The 15,777-nt window shown below is 41.8% G+C and overlaps 7 protein-coding genes across 7 annotated transcripts; 2 read left to right on the forward strand and 5 right to left on the reverse strand.

Moving 5' to 3' along the window:
• Positions 1 to 434: 434 nt before the first annotated feature.
• On the reverse strand, positions 435 to 2,302 carry V1514DRAFT_341566 (Pal1 cell morphology protein-domain-containing protein; the record flags this gene model as incomplete). Its single annotated transcript, XM_066929062.1, has 3 exons — positions 435 to 1,699; positions 1,747 to 1,865; positions 1,938 to 2,302. The coding sequence occupies 3 exons, from the start codon at positions 2,300 to 2,302 to the stop codon at positions 435 to 437; spliced, it is 1,749 nt and encodes a 582-aa protein (XP_066784707.1).
• A 403-nt stretch (positions 2,303 to 2,705) lies between these two features.
• On the forward strand, positions 2,706 to 4,616 carry V1514DRAFT_327464 (uncharacterized protein). The gene is made up of 4 exons (XM_066926986.1): positions 2,706 to 2,898; positions 2,998 to 3,016; positions 3,262 to 3,559; positions 3,624 to 4,616. The coding sequence occupies exons 1-4, from the start codon at positions 2,881 to 2,883 to the stop codon at positions 4,210 to 4,212; spliced, it is 924 nt and encodes a 307-aa protein (XP_066784708.1). The 5' UTR covers positions 2,706 to 2,880; the 3' UTR covers positions 4,213 to 4,616.
• Positions 4,617 to 4,827: 211 nt separating this feature from the next.
• V1514DRAFT_327466 (uncharacterized protein) lies at positions 4,828 to 7,016 on the reverse strand. Its single transcript, XM_066926987.1, has 2 exons — positions 6,799 to 7,016; positions 4,828 to 6,732 (listed from the first exon to the last, which is right to left on the reverse strand). Exons 1-2 carry the CDS (start codon positions 6,941 to 6,943, stop codon positions 5,174 to 5,176), a joined length of 1,704 nt encoding a protein of 567 aa, XP_066784709.1. The 5' UTR covers positions 6,944 to 7,016; the 3' UTR covers positions 4,828 to 5,173.
• A 757-nt stretch (positions 7,017 to 7,773) lies between these two features.
• V1514DRAFT_327470 (kinase-like domain-containing protein) lies at positions 7,774 to 10,590 on the reverse strand. Its single transcript, XM_066926988.1, has 3 exons — positions 8,963 to 10,590; positions 8,627 to 8,886; positions 7,774 to 8,568 (listed from the first exon to the last, which is right to left on the reverse strand). The coding sequence occupies exons 1-3, from the start codon at positions 10,250 to 10,252 to the stop codon at positions 7,974 to 7,976; spliced, it is 2,145 nt and encodes a 714-aa protein (XP_066784710.1). The 5' UTR covers positions 10,253 to 10,590; the 3' UTR covers positions 7,774 to 7,973.
• A 1,526-nt stretch (positions 10,591 to 12,116) lies between these two features.
• Positions 12,117 to 13,516, reverse strand: V1514DRAFT_327477 (inhibitor of apoptosis-promoting Bax1-domain-containing protein). The gene has a single exon (XM_066926989.1). The coding sequence runs from the start codon at positions 13,402 to 13,404 to the stop codon at positions 12,526 to 12,528; it is 879 nt and encodes a 292-aa protein (XP_066784711.1). The 5' UTR covers positions 13,405 to 13,516; the 3' UTR covers positions 12,117 to 12,525.
• Positions 13,517 to 13,619: 103 nt separating this feature from the next.
• On the forward strand, positions 13,620 to 14,823 carry V1514DRAFT_327479 (40S ribosomal protein eS19). The gene is made up of 5 exons (XM_066926990.1): positions 13,620 to 13,790; positions 13,930 to 13,985; positions 14,068 to 14,159; positions 14,235 to 14,465; positions 14,530 to 14,823. The coding sequence occupies exons 1-5, from the start codon at positions 13,771 to 13,773 to the stop codon at positions 14,569 to 14,571; spliced, it is 441 nt and encodes a 146-aa protein (XP_066784712.1). The 5' UTR covers positions 13,620 to 13,770; the 3' UTR covers positions 14,572 to 14,823.
• Positions 14,766 to 15,298, reverse strand: V1514DRAFT_327482 (uncharacterized protein). The gene has a single exon (XM_066926991.1). The coding sequence runs from the start codon at positions 15,064 to 15,066 to the stop codon at positions 14,827 to 14,829; it is 240 nt and encodes a 79-aa protein (XP_066784713.1). The 5' UTR covers positions 15,067 to 15,298; the 3' UTR covers positions 14,766 to 14,826.
• Between the last annotated feature and the right edge of the window lie 479 nt (positions 15,299 to 15,777).

Consider the following 15,777-nt stretch of genomic DNA (forward strand, 5'->3'; position numbering starts at 1 on the left):
AAGGTTTATTGCAATTGCATGTGGGAACCTTGGAACCTTGTCGATTTTAATAATTCTCGCATACCGTACTGATATATTGATGATAATATATATCTTTGAACATTTGCCAGGTTAATTGTATCCCAAGTTTAAAAAAATGCTTGTTTTTTTTTTCCTTGTTTCTTTTTTAAACCCCGACCCCTTTTTTTTGGTTTGTTAGTATTTTGCTTTCGTACAAAGTACTTCCTTGTAATAGTCGACACCTTGTGATTAATAACGTTTTCCTTGATTTAAACTATATACAAGTAAAAAAAAATGCCATTTTCCCACTTGGCACCCCCAATGAAAAAAAATAAAAAAAAAAAATTAAATTTCACAATAATCGTACAATTTCATCATGCCTATATTCATTAAAAATCTTGGTTTGGCAACAATGCAAGGTCTTAAGTTGAATTCTAGTCCACTCGCCGGCGACCGCCAACCTTGAGCGATCGCACCCGTTTCAACAATCCTGCAGAGGTTGTTGATGACTCATCAACCGATGCCTGCCTTGCCATCGGACGTGAGCCTGCGATTTCGTCATTCTCCAACACGACGACTGTCTTTCGGTCATCTGCACTCCTGCGCCGTTGTGGCGGCTGCGGAGGCGCCATCGACGTTGACGCGGCCGGCGACGACGACGACAATGACAATGACGACGCCCCGGTTGTCACTGCAGACTCGCCGCTCACGCCCCGCAGTTTTTGCACGATCGATTTTTTTCGGCTCAAGCCGGCGCCACTTTCATAACTTGACCCACCAATGTTACTAAAATCAATCCGACCGTCTGCTGCTTCTTTTGCTCGTTGTTGTAATTTCTGTTGCTTAATGGCTGCCTGACTGGCCGGCGCGCCTTCCAAAAATGTTGACGAACCCAAGCCGAGCGAAATATCGCCATGCGACATGCCGCTGCCGCTGCCGCTGCCGCCGCCACGATCACCACCGCCATGATCGTCATCGTCATTTGACCCCACCAACGGGCGCAGTGAATTATTTTCTGAATCAGCAGGGAACGCCAGCATGGGAGCCTTCTTGCTATTCACATTACGATGCGGATTGCATGCGTCGAACGGGCCATCATGATGAAATCCGAATCCGAAAATACCAGTCACGTCAAGCTTGTCGATCTTGTCCATTGATGCCTGCTGCTGTTGTTGTTTTTTCTTTGATCCGGATGATGTTGAGGTGGATTTATGAGGAGGTGACGATGATGATGAAGATGTTGTAGTTGTTGTTGTGGTTGTCGTAGTAGTCTTGCTAGATCCGTCCGGCCGTTTGGAAGGCGACCGCTTTTTTTCGCTTTCAACGTTATGCGAATGCGACTTGTGATGACGGTTGTGAGAGTCTACGACCGCTTCTCGCCTAGACAGTGATGATGATGATGATGATAATGTAGTGGTTGAATCCTTAGGCGGCGAACTTGGGCGCCGCCGGGACGACACGTGAGCGACCGGGGTTGATAAGGCATGTCGGTGGTTATACTTTGACTTTGACAAGTGGGTATTGCTATTGTTAGACGTCGACGAAGGCGGCGTGACAAACGGATCATCGCGTTCTTCCTTTTGCCGCCTAGATGACGATGACGCATGTTTCCGGTAGTCCCGATAAACGTCGTCGATGACCGTGTCCCGAGATTCTTCCATAGAGTAATCAGAATTTCGACGATGACGATCGGTTTTGCCTGATCAATTGTTAGTACACGAATAGGCGCACTTCTATGTCACATACGTTGCCGATGTTCTGGTTCGGATACTTTGCGTCTGCCGGATCGCGGCGGTAGCGGCAGCAACGGCGACGATCGCTCTGTCTCGTCCACGGACAGGTCGATCAGTAGTTCAGACAATTGACTAAAAAAAAAAAAACGAAACAATGGTATGATTAATCAACTTGCAAAACAAAATCACAATATTACCACGTACTTGTTTTTTGGCGTGTCGGACGCGGATCGTTGTAAATACACGATAGATGCAGTAGATGCAGTTGGAGATGATGCCGTTGACGGCGACGACGAGATCGGCGAGTCCTCCAGCACGTCAAGAAACGGATTCTTGGATCCGAACGACGATACCCTGGACGTGGCGGCAGCAGGAGCCGACACGCTCGGCGACATGGCCGTGGCGCGAGCACCACTACCGCTTACTCGTCCGCGTACGCCTCCCTTAGCTAGCCGCGGTGGTGGCGGAGGAGGTGGTGGTGGTATGGGCGAAGTAGGTTCATGATGCAAAAAGTAAGCGTTATTCTGATGCACGGAGGTGCGAAACGGATTGTTGGACGCAAACGCCATTGGCAAGGATTCGATGAATTGGGGGCCGGTTGGATGGATGAACAAGAACAAAATAACAACGAACAAAAGTCGATTTTGAGTTGAGGCTCAACCGGGGCGTTTGCTGACTAAAAAAAATAAATTTTACCCGGCCTGTTTTTGCCGGCAGCAGCTCACGCGCGCCATTAACGCAGACGCGCATGCGCGGACCCGGCGCGCCCGCACCGACGCGTTGTGTCACCCGATAGGCGCACGTGCACGAGCACATTGATTTTGTGACTGCGAAACACTGGCGCTGGCCAACGACCCCACACGAATCTAGGGCTCGGCACTTAGGGCACACGCGAGGGCCGGGGAAGGATTCGTCCCTCCAGGGCTAGGGCCCCGTTTTGCGAAGCCAAAAAAAGGTCGACGAAAGCGTTGGCCAAAAAAGAACAAGAAAAAAAGTGCAAAAAGAGCTCAGCGACTCACGACATCATTTTTCTTCTGATCACTCCTTCTTTCTTCTTGCACTTTTTTCCCCTTTGTCCCTGTTTTTTTCTTCCCTTTTTAAAGACAATCCGCAACTAGCCAATTGCAGGTGTATACATACTGCAGACATGTCTGTTGCTTACAAGGTAGGTCTTGTCCGTTTTAATTTCCTTACCGTTCCTGCTGTTGGGGGGAAAGATTTTTTTTTTTTCATTTAGTGCATCATCAGCTAACTGATTTTACAGAATCCATTCAGCCTGTTGGGTATGCTTTTATTTTATTTTACTTTTTAAAATGTCAATCATCATGGCCACAGTTTATTACTATTTTTCTTGCCAACTTGTGATTTTGAAAAAAAAAAAATTTAATGCGTGCCTGTTCTGGTAACGTCTGTCTTTTTTGTCAGGCACAATGTCCTTTCTGGCTCAACTCGAATTTACATTACTTTTCGTTTCCTTTGATTTTGTTCAGTTACTGACTATCTGGATTTTTTTTTTTATGTTGTATAGTTGACGACGCTGAAGAAGCTGATACGGTTCCTTCACCCGCCCCAGCTCCAAAATTGGTTGTCAAGTCCACCACGTCATCGAAGAAGGCTGATCAGCCACCAAAGTCAGCCAAGCCTGAAAATGCCAGGCCATCTCGTCCATCAAGAAATGCTAACGAGGATGCCATCCGAAACAAGGGTGTTGGTCGCAGCGCAAACCGCAACCGTGGCGTGCCCGCTGAGGGTGAGGCCAATTCCGCCAAGACGGCTCGTGCCAACCGCGGCAAGAGACAGTTTGATCGTCAATCAAACGCTCCTCGGTATGTATACCTCATTGTATTTTTTTTTCCCAAATAAATGCGTTATTAATGCTAATCGTTTTAGTGACTCCCAGAAGCAGGTCGAGGAATCATGGGGCTCAAATTCCACCGAGCTCAAGGATGAGGTTGCCTCCAAGGCTGATGCCAATGCTGAGCTTACCTCTGCTGACGCCACCGATGCTGGTGTCGCCGATGCTGAAGTTCCCGAAGAGGATAACTCAAAAACGCTTGAGGAATACCTTGAAGAATTGAAGCTCAAGACCGCCGAGTTGGGCCCCAAGCCTACGATCCGCAAGCTCACTGAGGATACCAGCTCATGGGGTACTGTTGTTAACCATGAAGAACCACAGGTTGAAGAAGACAGCTTCTTTGCTGGTCTCAAGCCCAAGAGAGATACGGTCAAGTCAAAGAAGCAGAAGGAGAAAGTCGTGATTGAATTTGAACCTCAATTCGTTGACCCTAACGCTGCCAGCAGACGTGGCCGTGGTGGTCCTCGTGGCGGTGCTCGCAATGGTGGCAGAGGCGGCCGTAACAACGGTCCTCGTGGTGGTGCTCGCAACAACGGTGCTTCAACTGCTCCTGTTACTGCCTCTGTTACTGCCTCTGCCAAGATTGACCTTTCATCCACTACCGATTTCCCTGCGCTTTCATAAAAAAAAAATTAAAGAGCTCATTCAGTATAATAACCACATTTTCACTCATGTTTTTGCCTGGATTGTATGGAACTTCCATTTTGCTTAGGTCTCTTTTTTTTTTTTTTTAAACTTTGCGATTAGTCGAAAACGAAATTTTTTTTAAAAAAAAAAACAAAACTTTTTTATATGACTGCAGTTATGAAATTTTTTTAATAAAAAAGAAAGGAAAAAAAAAAGAACAGGAAAAGGGAGGCAATGTTGCAAAATGGGAATGATTCTTTGTGTGTTATGGGATTGTAAAGTTCTTTTTTTGTTTTTTTTTTTTGTAAAAAATTTAAGAATTGTGATTGAAAACACTTGAAAAAGATTATTTTATGTGAATCGTACATCTTACTCTACTTTGTTGCCAAGGCTAAGCTCATGTAAACGTATAATTTCTGAAATTATTTCAAGAGTAGTTTTCTTTTTTTAATTGATGACATTAACTTTGTTGCAAGCATCATGGAGGTATAAACTACTCTAGTTTCCATCGGGTTTGGGTAACGTATGTTGCATACTACATCAAGAAATTTAATCAGACCAGGGAGCATGTCAATCACCGTATATAAAATAATATACTATTTAAAATACAAGTTTTGTGAATAAATTTCGATTAGTTGAATAAAATAAATTTTTTTTTTCTTTTTCTGGAGACCTCGAAAATCGGGCCCCTAAATGCCATAATGCCTGCATTTATGCCCCCAAATATTTCCATAAATGATGGTAAATAGATTTATTGTTTTGTAACAAACAAATAGATGTAAATTTATAACCAAAAAAAAAAATTAACTCAAATCAAATCCAAATTTCCCAAATATAACTATTTTTAAATCAATAGTTTTTTTCTTTTATTTTTTCTTCTTCTTCCAAAAAAAAAACAAGATATCCCACTCCCGCCAGTTTTTTTTTGAACGCGATGCGTCACGGAATCTTTTTTATATTACAAAACCCCGGCAAATGCAGAAAGAATAGATAAAATTGAAGCTTGCACGACATCTTCATGAATGCCTACGCCCCATTTTTTGGTGTTGTTATCGACCTTAATTTCAATAAACGTGGATGCTTTCACGTTTGAGCCTTGACCGATAGCATGCTCCTTATAATCCCATACTTCGACCTTAACACCAAACCCGTTCGACAAGGCATTCGTGAATGCTGAAATGGGACCGTTACCGACACCGCTCAGCACGGTCTCACGACCATCGAGTTCGACCACGCCGGTAAATTTGCGGTTTTGTTCATCGATCCTGACGGTGTCATAATTTTTTAACACAAACTTGCTTTGCAAATAGCTGTTTGTAAATAAGGATTCAATCTCAGATGCCTTAAGTTCCCTGCCTGCCTTTTCAGCTTCCACCTGCACGATTTTAGAAAATGCGATTTGTAATCCACGAGGCAAGTCCAATCCCAATTTGGTTAAAATGATCCATGCCGCACCACCTTTGCCCGATTGTGAATTAACCCGGATCACGGCCTCGTACGTGCGACCAATGTCCTTCGGATCTAATGGCAGGTAAGGAATTTGCCATGCCACGTCATCCTCGCTTTGCGCACTGCCGTCAGCAATTCGAGCCTTGACAAGTTCAGTCCGAGTGTTAAACCCCTTTTTGATTGCATCTTGATGCGATCCTGAAAACGCACAAACCACCAATTGTCCACCATACGGAGCTCGTTCTGCAACCGGGATCTTGTTGCATTGTTCAACAACCTTGATCACGGAAACCAAATCTGAAAAATCAACATGCGGACTGATACCTTGCGTGTACAAGTTCAGGGCCAACGTGACAAGGTCGACATTGCCGGTACGCTCGCCGTTACCAAACAAGCATCCTTCCACTCGGTCAGCACCTGCCATCTGGGCCAACTCTGCCGCTGCCACCGCGCAACCTCGATCGTTATGTGGATGCAACGACACACAAATTTTTTCCCGTTCGGTAACGTTTGTGCAAAAAAACTCAATCTGATCAGCGTAAACGTTCGGTGTCGACATCTCAACCGTGGCTGGCAGGTTGAAAATAATTTTTTCATCCTCGGTCGGACCCCAAGCGGCCTTAACCGCTTCACAAATCTTAATCACGTATTCGGCTGACGTATCCGAAAATGTCTCGGGTGAGAATTCATACTGCCATTGAGTGCCAGCCTGAGATGGATCATCCTTGGTAAGCGATCGAACCAAATTTGTGCACCTGGTAACTAATTCGATACTTTCTTCTTCACTCATGCCAAACACCACCCGACGGAAACATTCTGACGTGGCCAAATATAAATGCACGATAGCCTTTTTGGCACCTTTTAATGATTCAATCGTTCGTCGGATCAAATCTTCCCTGCATGGTGATAATACTTGAATCCACACATCATCCGGTGCTGCAGCCACGCATTTGCGAGTAAAATCAAAATCAATCTGTGACGCCGACGGAAACGCGACTTCGATTTCCTTGTAACCAATCTCTACTAATTTGGCAAAATAAAGATCTTTTTCCTCAATCGACATTGGATCTAAACCAATTTTTCCTCGGTCAGTTTTTCTTTAACAATCACTCTGGTGTTTTTGGGTTTACTTACCAGGCAGGGATTGATTGCCATCTCGCAAATCAGTAGCCAACCATCTTGGTGCCTTATCCAACGACCGTGAAGGCCATTGTCGATTTGGCAAGTTGAACGCAGGAAATTTCTTATATTTCCTTGAAGGGTCCTTAAGCATCGGCATGATTAAAAAAAAAAAAAAACCTGGTTTCTTTTATTCTTCCTCTTTTTTTTTTCTTTTTTTACAATAAAAAAAAAGTGTTAATGATCACTATATATAATTCCTTGCGACTTTGAACCTTTTTTTTTTTCTAATTTATGACTCAAACGCACTGTTTTATTATGGTATTATCTGTTCCAAATATTTATTATGAAATCATAACTAATCATAATTGGTGTAATTGTGCCCAAAACAATGACGCAGCGGTTATTAAAAATTTTTTTTTTCTGAGACACCCCGCACGTGCGCGCACGAAATTTACATATATCTATGTATATACCAAAAAGAAAAACTAAGCTCGACAGGGCTCAAATAGTAAAATCGCATGATTACTCATTCTGTTGCTTTTTAAACCTGCCGATAGCGGGCCGATTTGTTTCTCTTTAAAATTCGGAAATTGGCGGCAACTATGACAAGTTTTTAAAATCAATTAAACAATTGATAAAGATAATGGTAGTATGAGGTGGAAAAAAAAAAAAAAAAATGTGTAACAGAAAATTCCGATTTTGATTTTTTCTCAAGTGTACGCAGCGATTCATCCATTTCTCGTTTTTTTTGGGGTGGGAGAATGTAGGCAGTCATTCAGTGGACGTTTATTCAGTGGCTTGTTAAGCAAGAAGTTGTTTACTGGAGTCAATAAACAGCAAGATGTAGTTTCTGGAAAGACGGCACATACAATTTCAGAAAAAGGATTTTTTTTTCTTTCTTACAGAAAATTTGTTATATATATAATGCTTTATAAGTACAACTTCTTCCATTTATATAGTGCACCGTGTACTTATTATATACAAAGTAATTTACATCCAATTAACCTTCCCGAAAACCTTCCCCAAAAAAAACTCCCATTCCGATTTCTGACACTTACCAAAAAAAAAAAAAACCAAAAATAAATAAACCAGACGTGCAAATATACTGCGACAGCTATTGCAAAATAAATATTAAACGCTCAGCGTGTTTTGCTGTTTCATGTTGCTGACACGTATCAATGATGAACTTACGCGGCAATGAACGGCTGATTCTTTGCCTGTTGTGGCGTCCATCGTTCAACCGGGTTGATGTTCAATAATCCGTGAACGAATTCAATAAACCCAATACGACAATTTTTCTCATTTTCGATTTCATCTGCCGACATGTGTAATTTCGGCATGGGGTATGAGTTAATAATTTCTGCCAATTTAATGTTATTAGCAAAATATCTTTTGCTTGGCTTTTCAACCCGGTTTCGCTCTCGACAATAATTCTCAATCGGTTTCAATCGGAAATTTTGTTGACCAAACTCATTAATCACTCGATCGAAATATTCAGGTGATTGCTTGCCCATTTCAATCATCCATGACGGCGGTGATCCTACCGTCTCCACGATTCGTGAAATTTGATTGTACTCGGACGAACCAGGGAATATGGGTAATCCCAGAAACAGCTCACACAAGATACATCCTAATGACCACATGTCAATCGCCGCAGTATAAGGCAGGCCGAGAATTACTTCAGGAGCTCGGTAGAACCTGGATTGAACGTATGTATAAAGCGTTTGTCGTTCGTGACACGCAGATCCAAAATCAATAACCTTGATGTTCAGACTTTCAAGACTTTTTTTTTTGAAATTAGTATCAATAATAACAGACGAAACATTATAAAAAAATTCACCTTTCTAATAAAATGTTTTCCGGTTTTAAATCACAATGAATAAGTCTGCCATCTTTAAGAACACACATGGCATCGAGTAATTGTCGAGCAAATGATCGAATTAATTTGATATTAAGACCTCGAAACTTGTTTTGCTTGACCAAATCGTAAAGGTTGTTGGACATGAGTTCAAACACGAGACATAAATGTTCGCGATGCGTAAACTTATCAAGAAGTCGAATCATATGATGCTTGTTATCGCGGTCCATTGTTTTATTGATCTGTTTTTTTTTAGAGAAAAAAGTTAGTTAAGCAGTCTTCACTAACGGTATCAAAAAAATATTCTTTTTTTCTTACATGTTCTAAAATTGTCACTTCAGACATGCTTTGATTGAAATATGCAGGCTTGTTTTTTATAACTTTGACGGCAACAATTTTTTTGGTCAACATATTTTGACACTTGACAACTTGGCCAAACGTTCCTTGACCAAGAATATCAATAATCCTGTATCGCTGATGCTCATACTGACCAAGAATATCATGAACATAGAGCACGTAATCACTATTCTCGTTATCAAAGCCATTATTTTTGGTACCTTTACTTGGCAATGTTAACACACGTCTTGGGTTGGTTGATGATTCGTATTTGAAATTCGGATTGCAAGCCTGATATGTAGATTGCAAACCTTGCGTGAGCGAATTTAACGGTCGCAAGCATTCGTGATCCCCGGGTTTAACATGTTGACCACGAGGCCTAAGTTCAGATGGGGATCGAACTGTGCAAAACGTCGGCGCGAGCATACTTGGCTCTGCTGATTCCTTGGTTCCAGATGACCAGGACAACGATGACGATGATGTTGATGATACCGATGACGATGACAATGGAGACGAAGATGATAAAGGTGGGGATATTAGCGTGGAATCACGATCAGTACTGTGCCTGTTCTTATCAGATTTTCCCAAGCACGCCTTTAATGAAAGCATTTGATGTTTTCCATCACTCATGCATGCATTTGAGTTGTTCTTCTCATCATGAGCGTGAACATGTTTACACTGTTCAAGTGGTTGGTACGAATCGTTTATTGAATGCTTGCCGTGATATCGATCTGCTTGAGGAAATTGACGAACAATCGGATTGGTGGGATACTTGGCAGAAACTGCAGCAGGTGATGATCTGGTCTGAATAAACACTGAATGACCATATGATGCTGGTGATGACGTATGTTGGCAGCCGGCGGATAAAGGTGAACCCAGATTCAAACGACTGCTGCTCATCTGTGTGGCTGCTTGCTGATTCCGGCTGCGGTTGTCAACCGGTTGAACAAACCTTTGATTGGATGATTGGGTTGATGGGCGCTGGTAAGTTGGCATCCTTGCAAACTGCTGCACGACCGGTTCTATTTCATGTCCGCCGTTATGGCGCTGCTGCTTGTGGTGTAAATCAGCACCGTGACGCAAGAAATTTTGCCATACGTGTTTACTAACATTATGTTCATAATGTTGCAATCCATGTTTGTCGTGATGTGATCGATGAGTGTATTGTAACTGTTGATGAGAGATCGAATTATTTGGGGGTGGCGGCGAAGGCGGAGGAAGATGTGATGGCAGCCTCTTGTTAAGAGTAAATTCAACCGATCTTTGATCCATATTTTATTGATCCCGGTCTTTTTTTTTCCGTTTAAATCCACAATCGTTTAATTTAATCTTGTGAATATTAGATTTAAAATAAAAAAAAAGAAATATCAATATATGTAGTCGTTAAAAATCGGTATCGGTTGTTGGGCTCGTGATGGAGTAACCGAACTTGCGTGATGACGTAAAAAAACGATCAAATTGCATCTATAGAAAGATTATTTCAACCAAAAATTAAATAAAAAAAAATAAGTTTTTAGAATGAAGTTCTATTATAAGTTTTTTTTTGCTTTCCCTCGTTCTGTACAATCCCGGTTGTTGCAGGCTGGGTGGTTGTTACAATAGTGGTGCTGCTCTCTTGCGGTGATCTAAATCGAAATTAAGCACGGGCATGTGTTAAGGGTTTTTCAACATGCATTTATCCTCATCGGGACATCACCATCATCGCCATCATCATTTGTTTTTTGTACCCCATAATATTAAGCCCAAATCCCATGGATGATCAACAACAGGTTTCATGACAATATAGCAATATTGTGATCCTCGAAATAGTAAGGTTTTTTCTTTTCCAGAATTATTTGTACATACTAATACGAAGATTTCTCGTTATAAGAATATCTTACTAGTATTTTAGGCATCTTGCTAACTATATCAAGGAACTGGTCAAAACCCGCCTCCGGGCCGAGAGGACTCCTGTGACATATGTATTTAAAAGAGCAGCTACACCCTGTGTGCTTTCCAGAATCAATATTCAACTATAAGACGCCAGAATACTTAGCAGCACATATGTTTGTTATTATATATAACTATTGGTTATTTACTGTTTAAAGTAATCTCACACAACCATCTCTAATTCATGCTGACGATAATCACACCTACAATTACTTCAAAGACAAAACGAAGACCAATTAATTGCATTGGCTGAAAAACGTTGCATTGCGCCAAGGAAAGAAAGACAACCCTCGCGCATTTTAAAACGATCTTCGTCAGTGGTTTCAAAATAAATTTGATCACATTCCTGTGCATCTAGAACAATTTCGCAGATTCTTTTAGATAGATACAAAAGCTAAGATGATCCTATCATTCATTTAGAAACATTAAAAAGCGGGCGTCTGGGGAATTGACCAGAACTTGTTTAAATTACACAGCAGTTAAAAATCAATTTTACCATTACTGACTGAATGACCTAATCCCGACAGTTTCTGAACCATGTCAGCCCAAATTCAGGTTTCCTCTGTTCTATCCCCAATTGCTGCAAACATTGTCATCTAGTATTGATCAAAAACATCAAAAATGCCTCATTGCATGCGTAGCCTAAAATTTAATAAAATAAGTATCCAATATATTTTACCGTGTTCAAATGAGTAGATTCCAAGTTCCCAAAAAAAAAGTTAAATTTCGATATCATTTTTGCAAGATTGAACGGCTAAATTTAAAACGTGCTTCTTTGCTTCTTTTTGAATTTCTGTTTCACATTTTGTATTTTCGTTTTATACTGAGCCACATTTGATGAAGTTATTTACACAAAAACTACAATAAAATCTGCCAAGGCTCTGAGCGCGGGAGTAATATGTTGAAATGAATCAGGGATGGTTATGAGTTTACATAACCATCATCTATTCTGGACGTTGCTCTCATTACAGAGAACAATCACCTGCTGCATTGCCCGGTATTATAAATGCAAGGCTTTGATTTAAGCAGAGAAATTAAACAAGAGTTTTCTTAACACCTCAAAACAAGCAACATCTCGTTTTTGAGGCTAGCCTCACACGTGACACGAAAGCCGGAAAAAGCCGAGAGAAAGACTTGGAAATATGTTTGACAGGAAACTTAACAACCGTCTTCACATCACATACATCTATATTGAGGGTTTACTGTATATATTTTTAAAGAAAATTTATTAATCGTGAAAACGGGCATAATGAACTCTTCAAGCCGAATTTGGTACATGTACCTTTGCGTTGTGAACAACAAAAATAAAATAATCTCTTTTTTTTGATTTAAAGTGAATACTGTTAAAAAAACATAAGAGAAAGAAACCGTTTACAACTCCAATCCAACCAATGCCCAACCCACCTGGCCCTTCGATCACTTGTAAAAATACCATAAATCATACATGGTGATTCAAAAAAAAAAACAATAAAAAAATAGTAAAATATAATCATGAATAAACGAAATAATTTGAACCTTTCGTTGATATTCACTAAAGCCTCATAATGATCACAAAAAAATTAGCTTCATTCAAAGAAGGCGTGACCTGAAAAAATTTCTTTTTTTTTTTTTAATAATTAGTTGTTGTTGTTCTGGCTATTGAGAATCCTCAAGATGCTGAGAAACAAGTTGATAAAGTCAAGATACAAGCTAATCGACGCAGCAATTTCTTCTTCAGGATGGTAATGCTTCATGATCAACTGAGTGTCAACCAATATATATCCTGAAAACACGGCAGCACCAAGCACGCCAAATCCCAACTCACTTGCGGATGAGTATGGGAAGAAAGCGGCAATGAATCCGAACCCGATTAGCAACCATACGGCCAACCCAAGGAAAGGCATCCAACCAGTGAAATCATACTTGGATTGCATGGCAAACACGGTTAGACCACCAAAAATAAGCAACGTAATTAACAAGGCTTCCACCACGATGCGAGTTTCGTAGAACGTGGTAATCGTGGCTACCGAGTAGCCTTCGAGCAAAGTGAAGCCACCCAAAAACAACAGATTGGTAGGGTAGCTTTTGCGCTTCCAATAAGTAAGAAACAATAATGCGATAGACCCAAACAACGTGATCCACATCATGGACGGGTGTGACTGTACCCAGAATCGAATACCAGGATTAAACATAAACAGCAGCGACATGCCGGACGTGGCCAGCAGCTGCAAAAACAATATCGTGTACACTTTTCTCACGAATGCGTTGCGAATCGAAATTGAACATTGCGATATCGAAGTTGAGTACTTAAAGTCATCGGGTAGGTCAGAATCGGGCGCCTGACCTTCTGCAGCCTGGCCTCTGGATGGAGCGCTGCCGTCAGGTTGCAACAGCGGAGACCGGGAAGCGGAGTCTGTAGCATGGTAAGAAGTAGCGGCGGTCTGGTATGACGGCGGAGGCGCCGTGTAGGCAGACGTATTGTTGTTGTTGTTGTTGTTGTTTGAAACAGCACCCATGGCTAAGAGAAGTTGAATTGGGCTGAGAAAGGAACACGCACGGAAGGTAATCGCGATGATAAACGGAGTAGTAATTCAGGTTTATGACGTGGCGTGAATGCGCAGTGCACCGCCACACTACCTTCTGGCAGAGGCTGGTGCTTTCTGCGGCGGTGCAGGCCGCCTGGCATTTAAGCTGTGACTGCGTTCTGCTTGCAAGCCCTAAAGTCTAGCCAGCCATACACACAGCCAAGCCCTAAACACCACGCTGGGGGGCGCAAACCGCGGGTCGGGGTCGCAATCGTGAAGGCTTAGTTCGAAAAATAGCGAGCGTGTTTATACAGCAACTTCAACTTTCACGACCCAACATAAATTTCGATCTTCATAATGCCTGGTGTTTCAGTTAGGTATGTCGATTCAATCACAAGCACTACATATTTTTCAAACGCTACCCAGCCGTTCAGTCCCGGTGGGGGTTTTGTCTTTGTGGTCGTAGTTTTGGGAAGCAGTGGTGACTGACCTGGTTTTTTTTTTTTTTCTTTGCAGAGACGTCCCCGCACAGGACTTTATTGTCGCCTACGCTCAGTTCCTTCAACGTCAGGGTATGTTCAGATTGTTATTTTGAAACATGTTTGCGATTTTGGGTTGGATTGTAAGGACTAAACAATACTTTTGTGTGAACAGGAAAGCTTGAGGTTCCAGGTTACGTCGAGTTAGTTAAGACCTCATCAGGCAACGAGCTCCCACCTCAGGATGCTGACAAGTGGTTCTACTACGTATGATCTCCATGAATTTTTTTGGTTTTGGTAATATTTGGAGGATTCAATTGATCTAACGTTTGAAAATAATAGCGTGCTGCTTCTGCTGCCCGTCACATCTACCTCCGCAAGTCTGTTGGTGTTGGCAAACTCAACAAGCTTTACGGTGGCACCATCAACCGTGGCTCCAGACCATCCCACCACCGTGATGCTTCTGGTTCCATAAACAGAAAGGTTCTTCAATCGCTTGAGAAGATTGGTGTTTTGGAAGCTGGCAAGACTGGCCGAAGAATCTCCAGAGCCGGACAGACTGATTTGGACCGAGTAAGTGTTGAGTATGAATGAAATTAAGCATGAATAGCACTAACTTGAGGGTTTTTTTAAATAGATTGCTGGTGAAGTCTTTGCTGGTTCCCAAGATGACGAGTAAGAGTGTATAAATAGAAAAAAAGGGAGTTAATAATAATCACTTGTATATCTATTACCACGTCATGAAAAAAAAAGTTCTTTCTATACATTTAGGTATGGCACAAATAAAAACTTGAAAACAAATATCCGGTCACGTTCCAATTGCCATGAGAATGAGATAGATGTGTATGCCCTTAAAAAACAGAGGACGAGAGATAATTCAAGTAATTCTGTTGCTGTATTGGAATACATACAATATGACAATGTGTCACTTAAGTTACAATTTGTTACAATGTTTAAAGTGAAAAAAAAATGATAATACAATAATACCCCACCCGGTGTGTATGTCCTTAAAAAACAAATAAGAAAGCACCGAACTCATAAAAAAACGCCGGTAAAAACATACAGCTATAATGACACGTACAACATATATATATAAACAAATAAGATGCAGAGAATGGAGCGCAAGTGAGCGATGATGATAATAGAAATGATTAGAGGCCGCGATGCCGCTCATTAAAGATGGCGTCTACACTTTCTCGTACTCTGCGACGGGACAGGCATTTTCTGACTTCGTTTTTCCACCACCATTGTTGGTCAGCGTCAACATCGTTGGCCTTATTGATGACACCGGGATTAACTGCCGCGATGTTTTCAATGTGAATGCAGTCTGGTTTTAATTTCACGCCTGCAATTACAGCAGCAGTAGCACCAGCAGCAGCAGTAGTAGTAGTAGTAGTAGTAGTAGTAGTAGTAGTAGTAGTGGTAGTAGTAGTAGCAGTAGTAGTAGCAGTAGTAGTAAAATATGTTTGCTTGTGGGGCAGGATGGCTGAATGCGATTTGATTAGCACAACGTTGCTATTTGCCGTGGCCAACACGTCACTGTCTGCATCCATAATGTCGTCGTCCTCGGTGCTGTCGTCCAGGGACCGGCTGCTGTAACCGTCCACGTCGGCGTTGACGTTGGCGTGGTGGTGGTGATGACCAGTATGACTTCTTGATCTTTTAACGTCATCGCCGCCGAGGTAGAACCTTGGTCGGGAGGTTATGGTAACTGAAGCGGGAGGCTTGCTGGAGAGAATAGCAGTTTGGGCGGTCATAATATGAAAATGCAGGCGAGGATATTATTGGGAAGAGGATATTTTGCCGGGGTATATATATATCCGAATATACACAACTACAGACCGTGGGGGCTGCCGTTTTGCCTAGCCGTGCGGGAAAATATGGG

Source organism: Lipomyces japonicus, assembly GCF_038497905.1.
Source record: "Lipomyces japonicus strain CBS 7319 unplaced genomic scaffold V1514scaffold_9, whole genome shotgun sequence".
Classification (NCBI taxonomy): Eukaryota; Fungi; Ascomycota; class Lipomycetes; order Lipomycetales; family Lipomycetaceae; genus Lipomyces; species Lipomyces japonicus.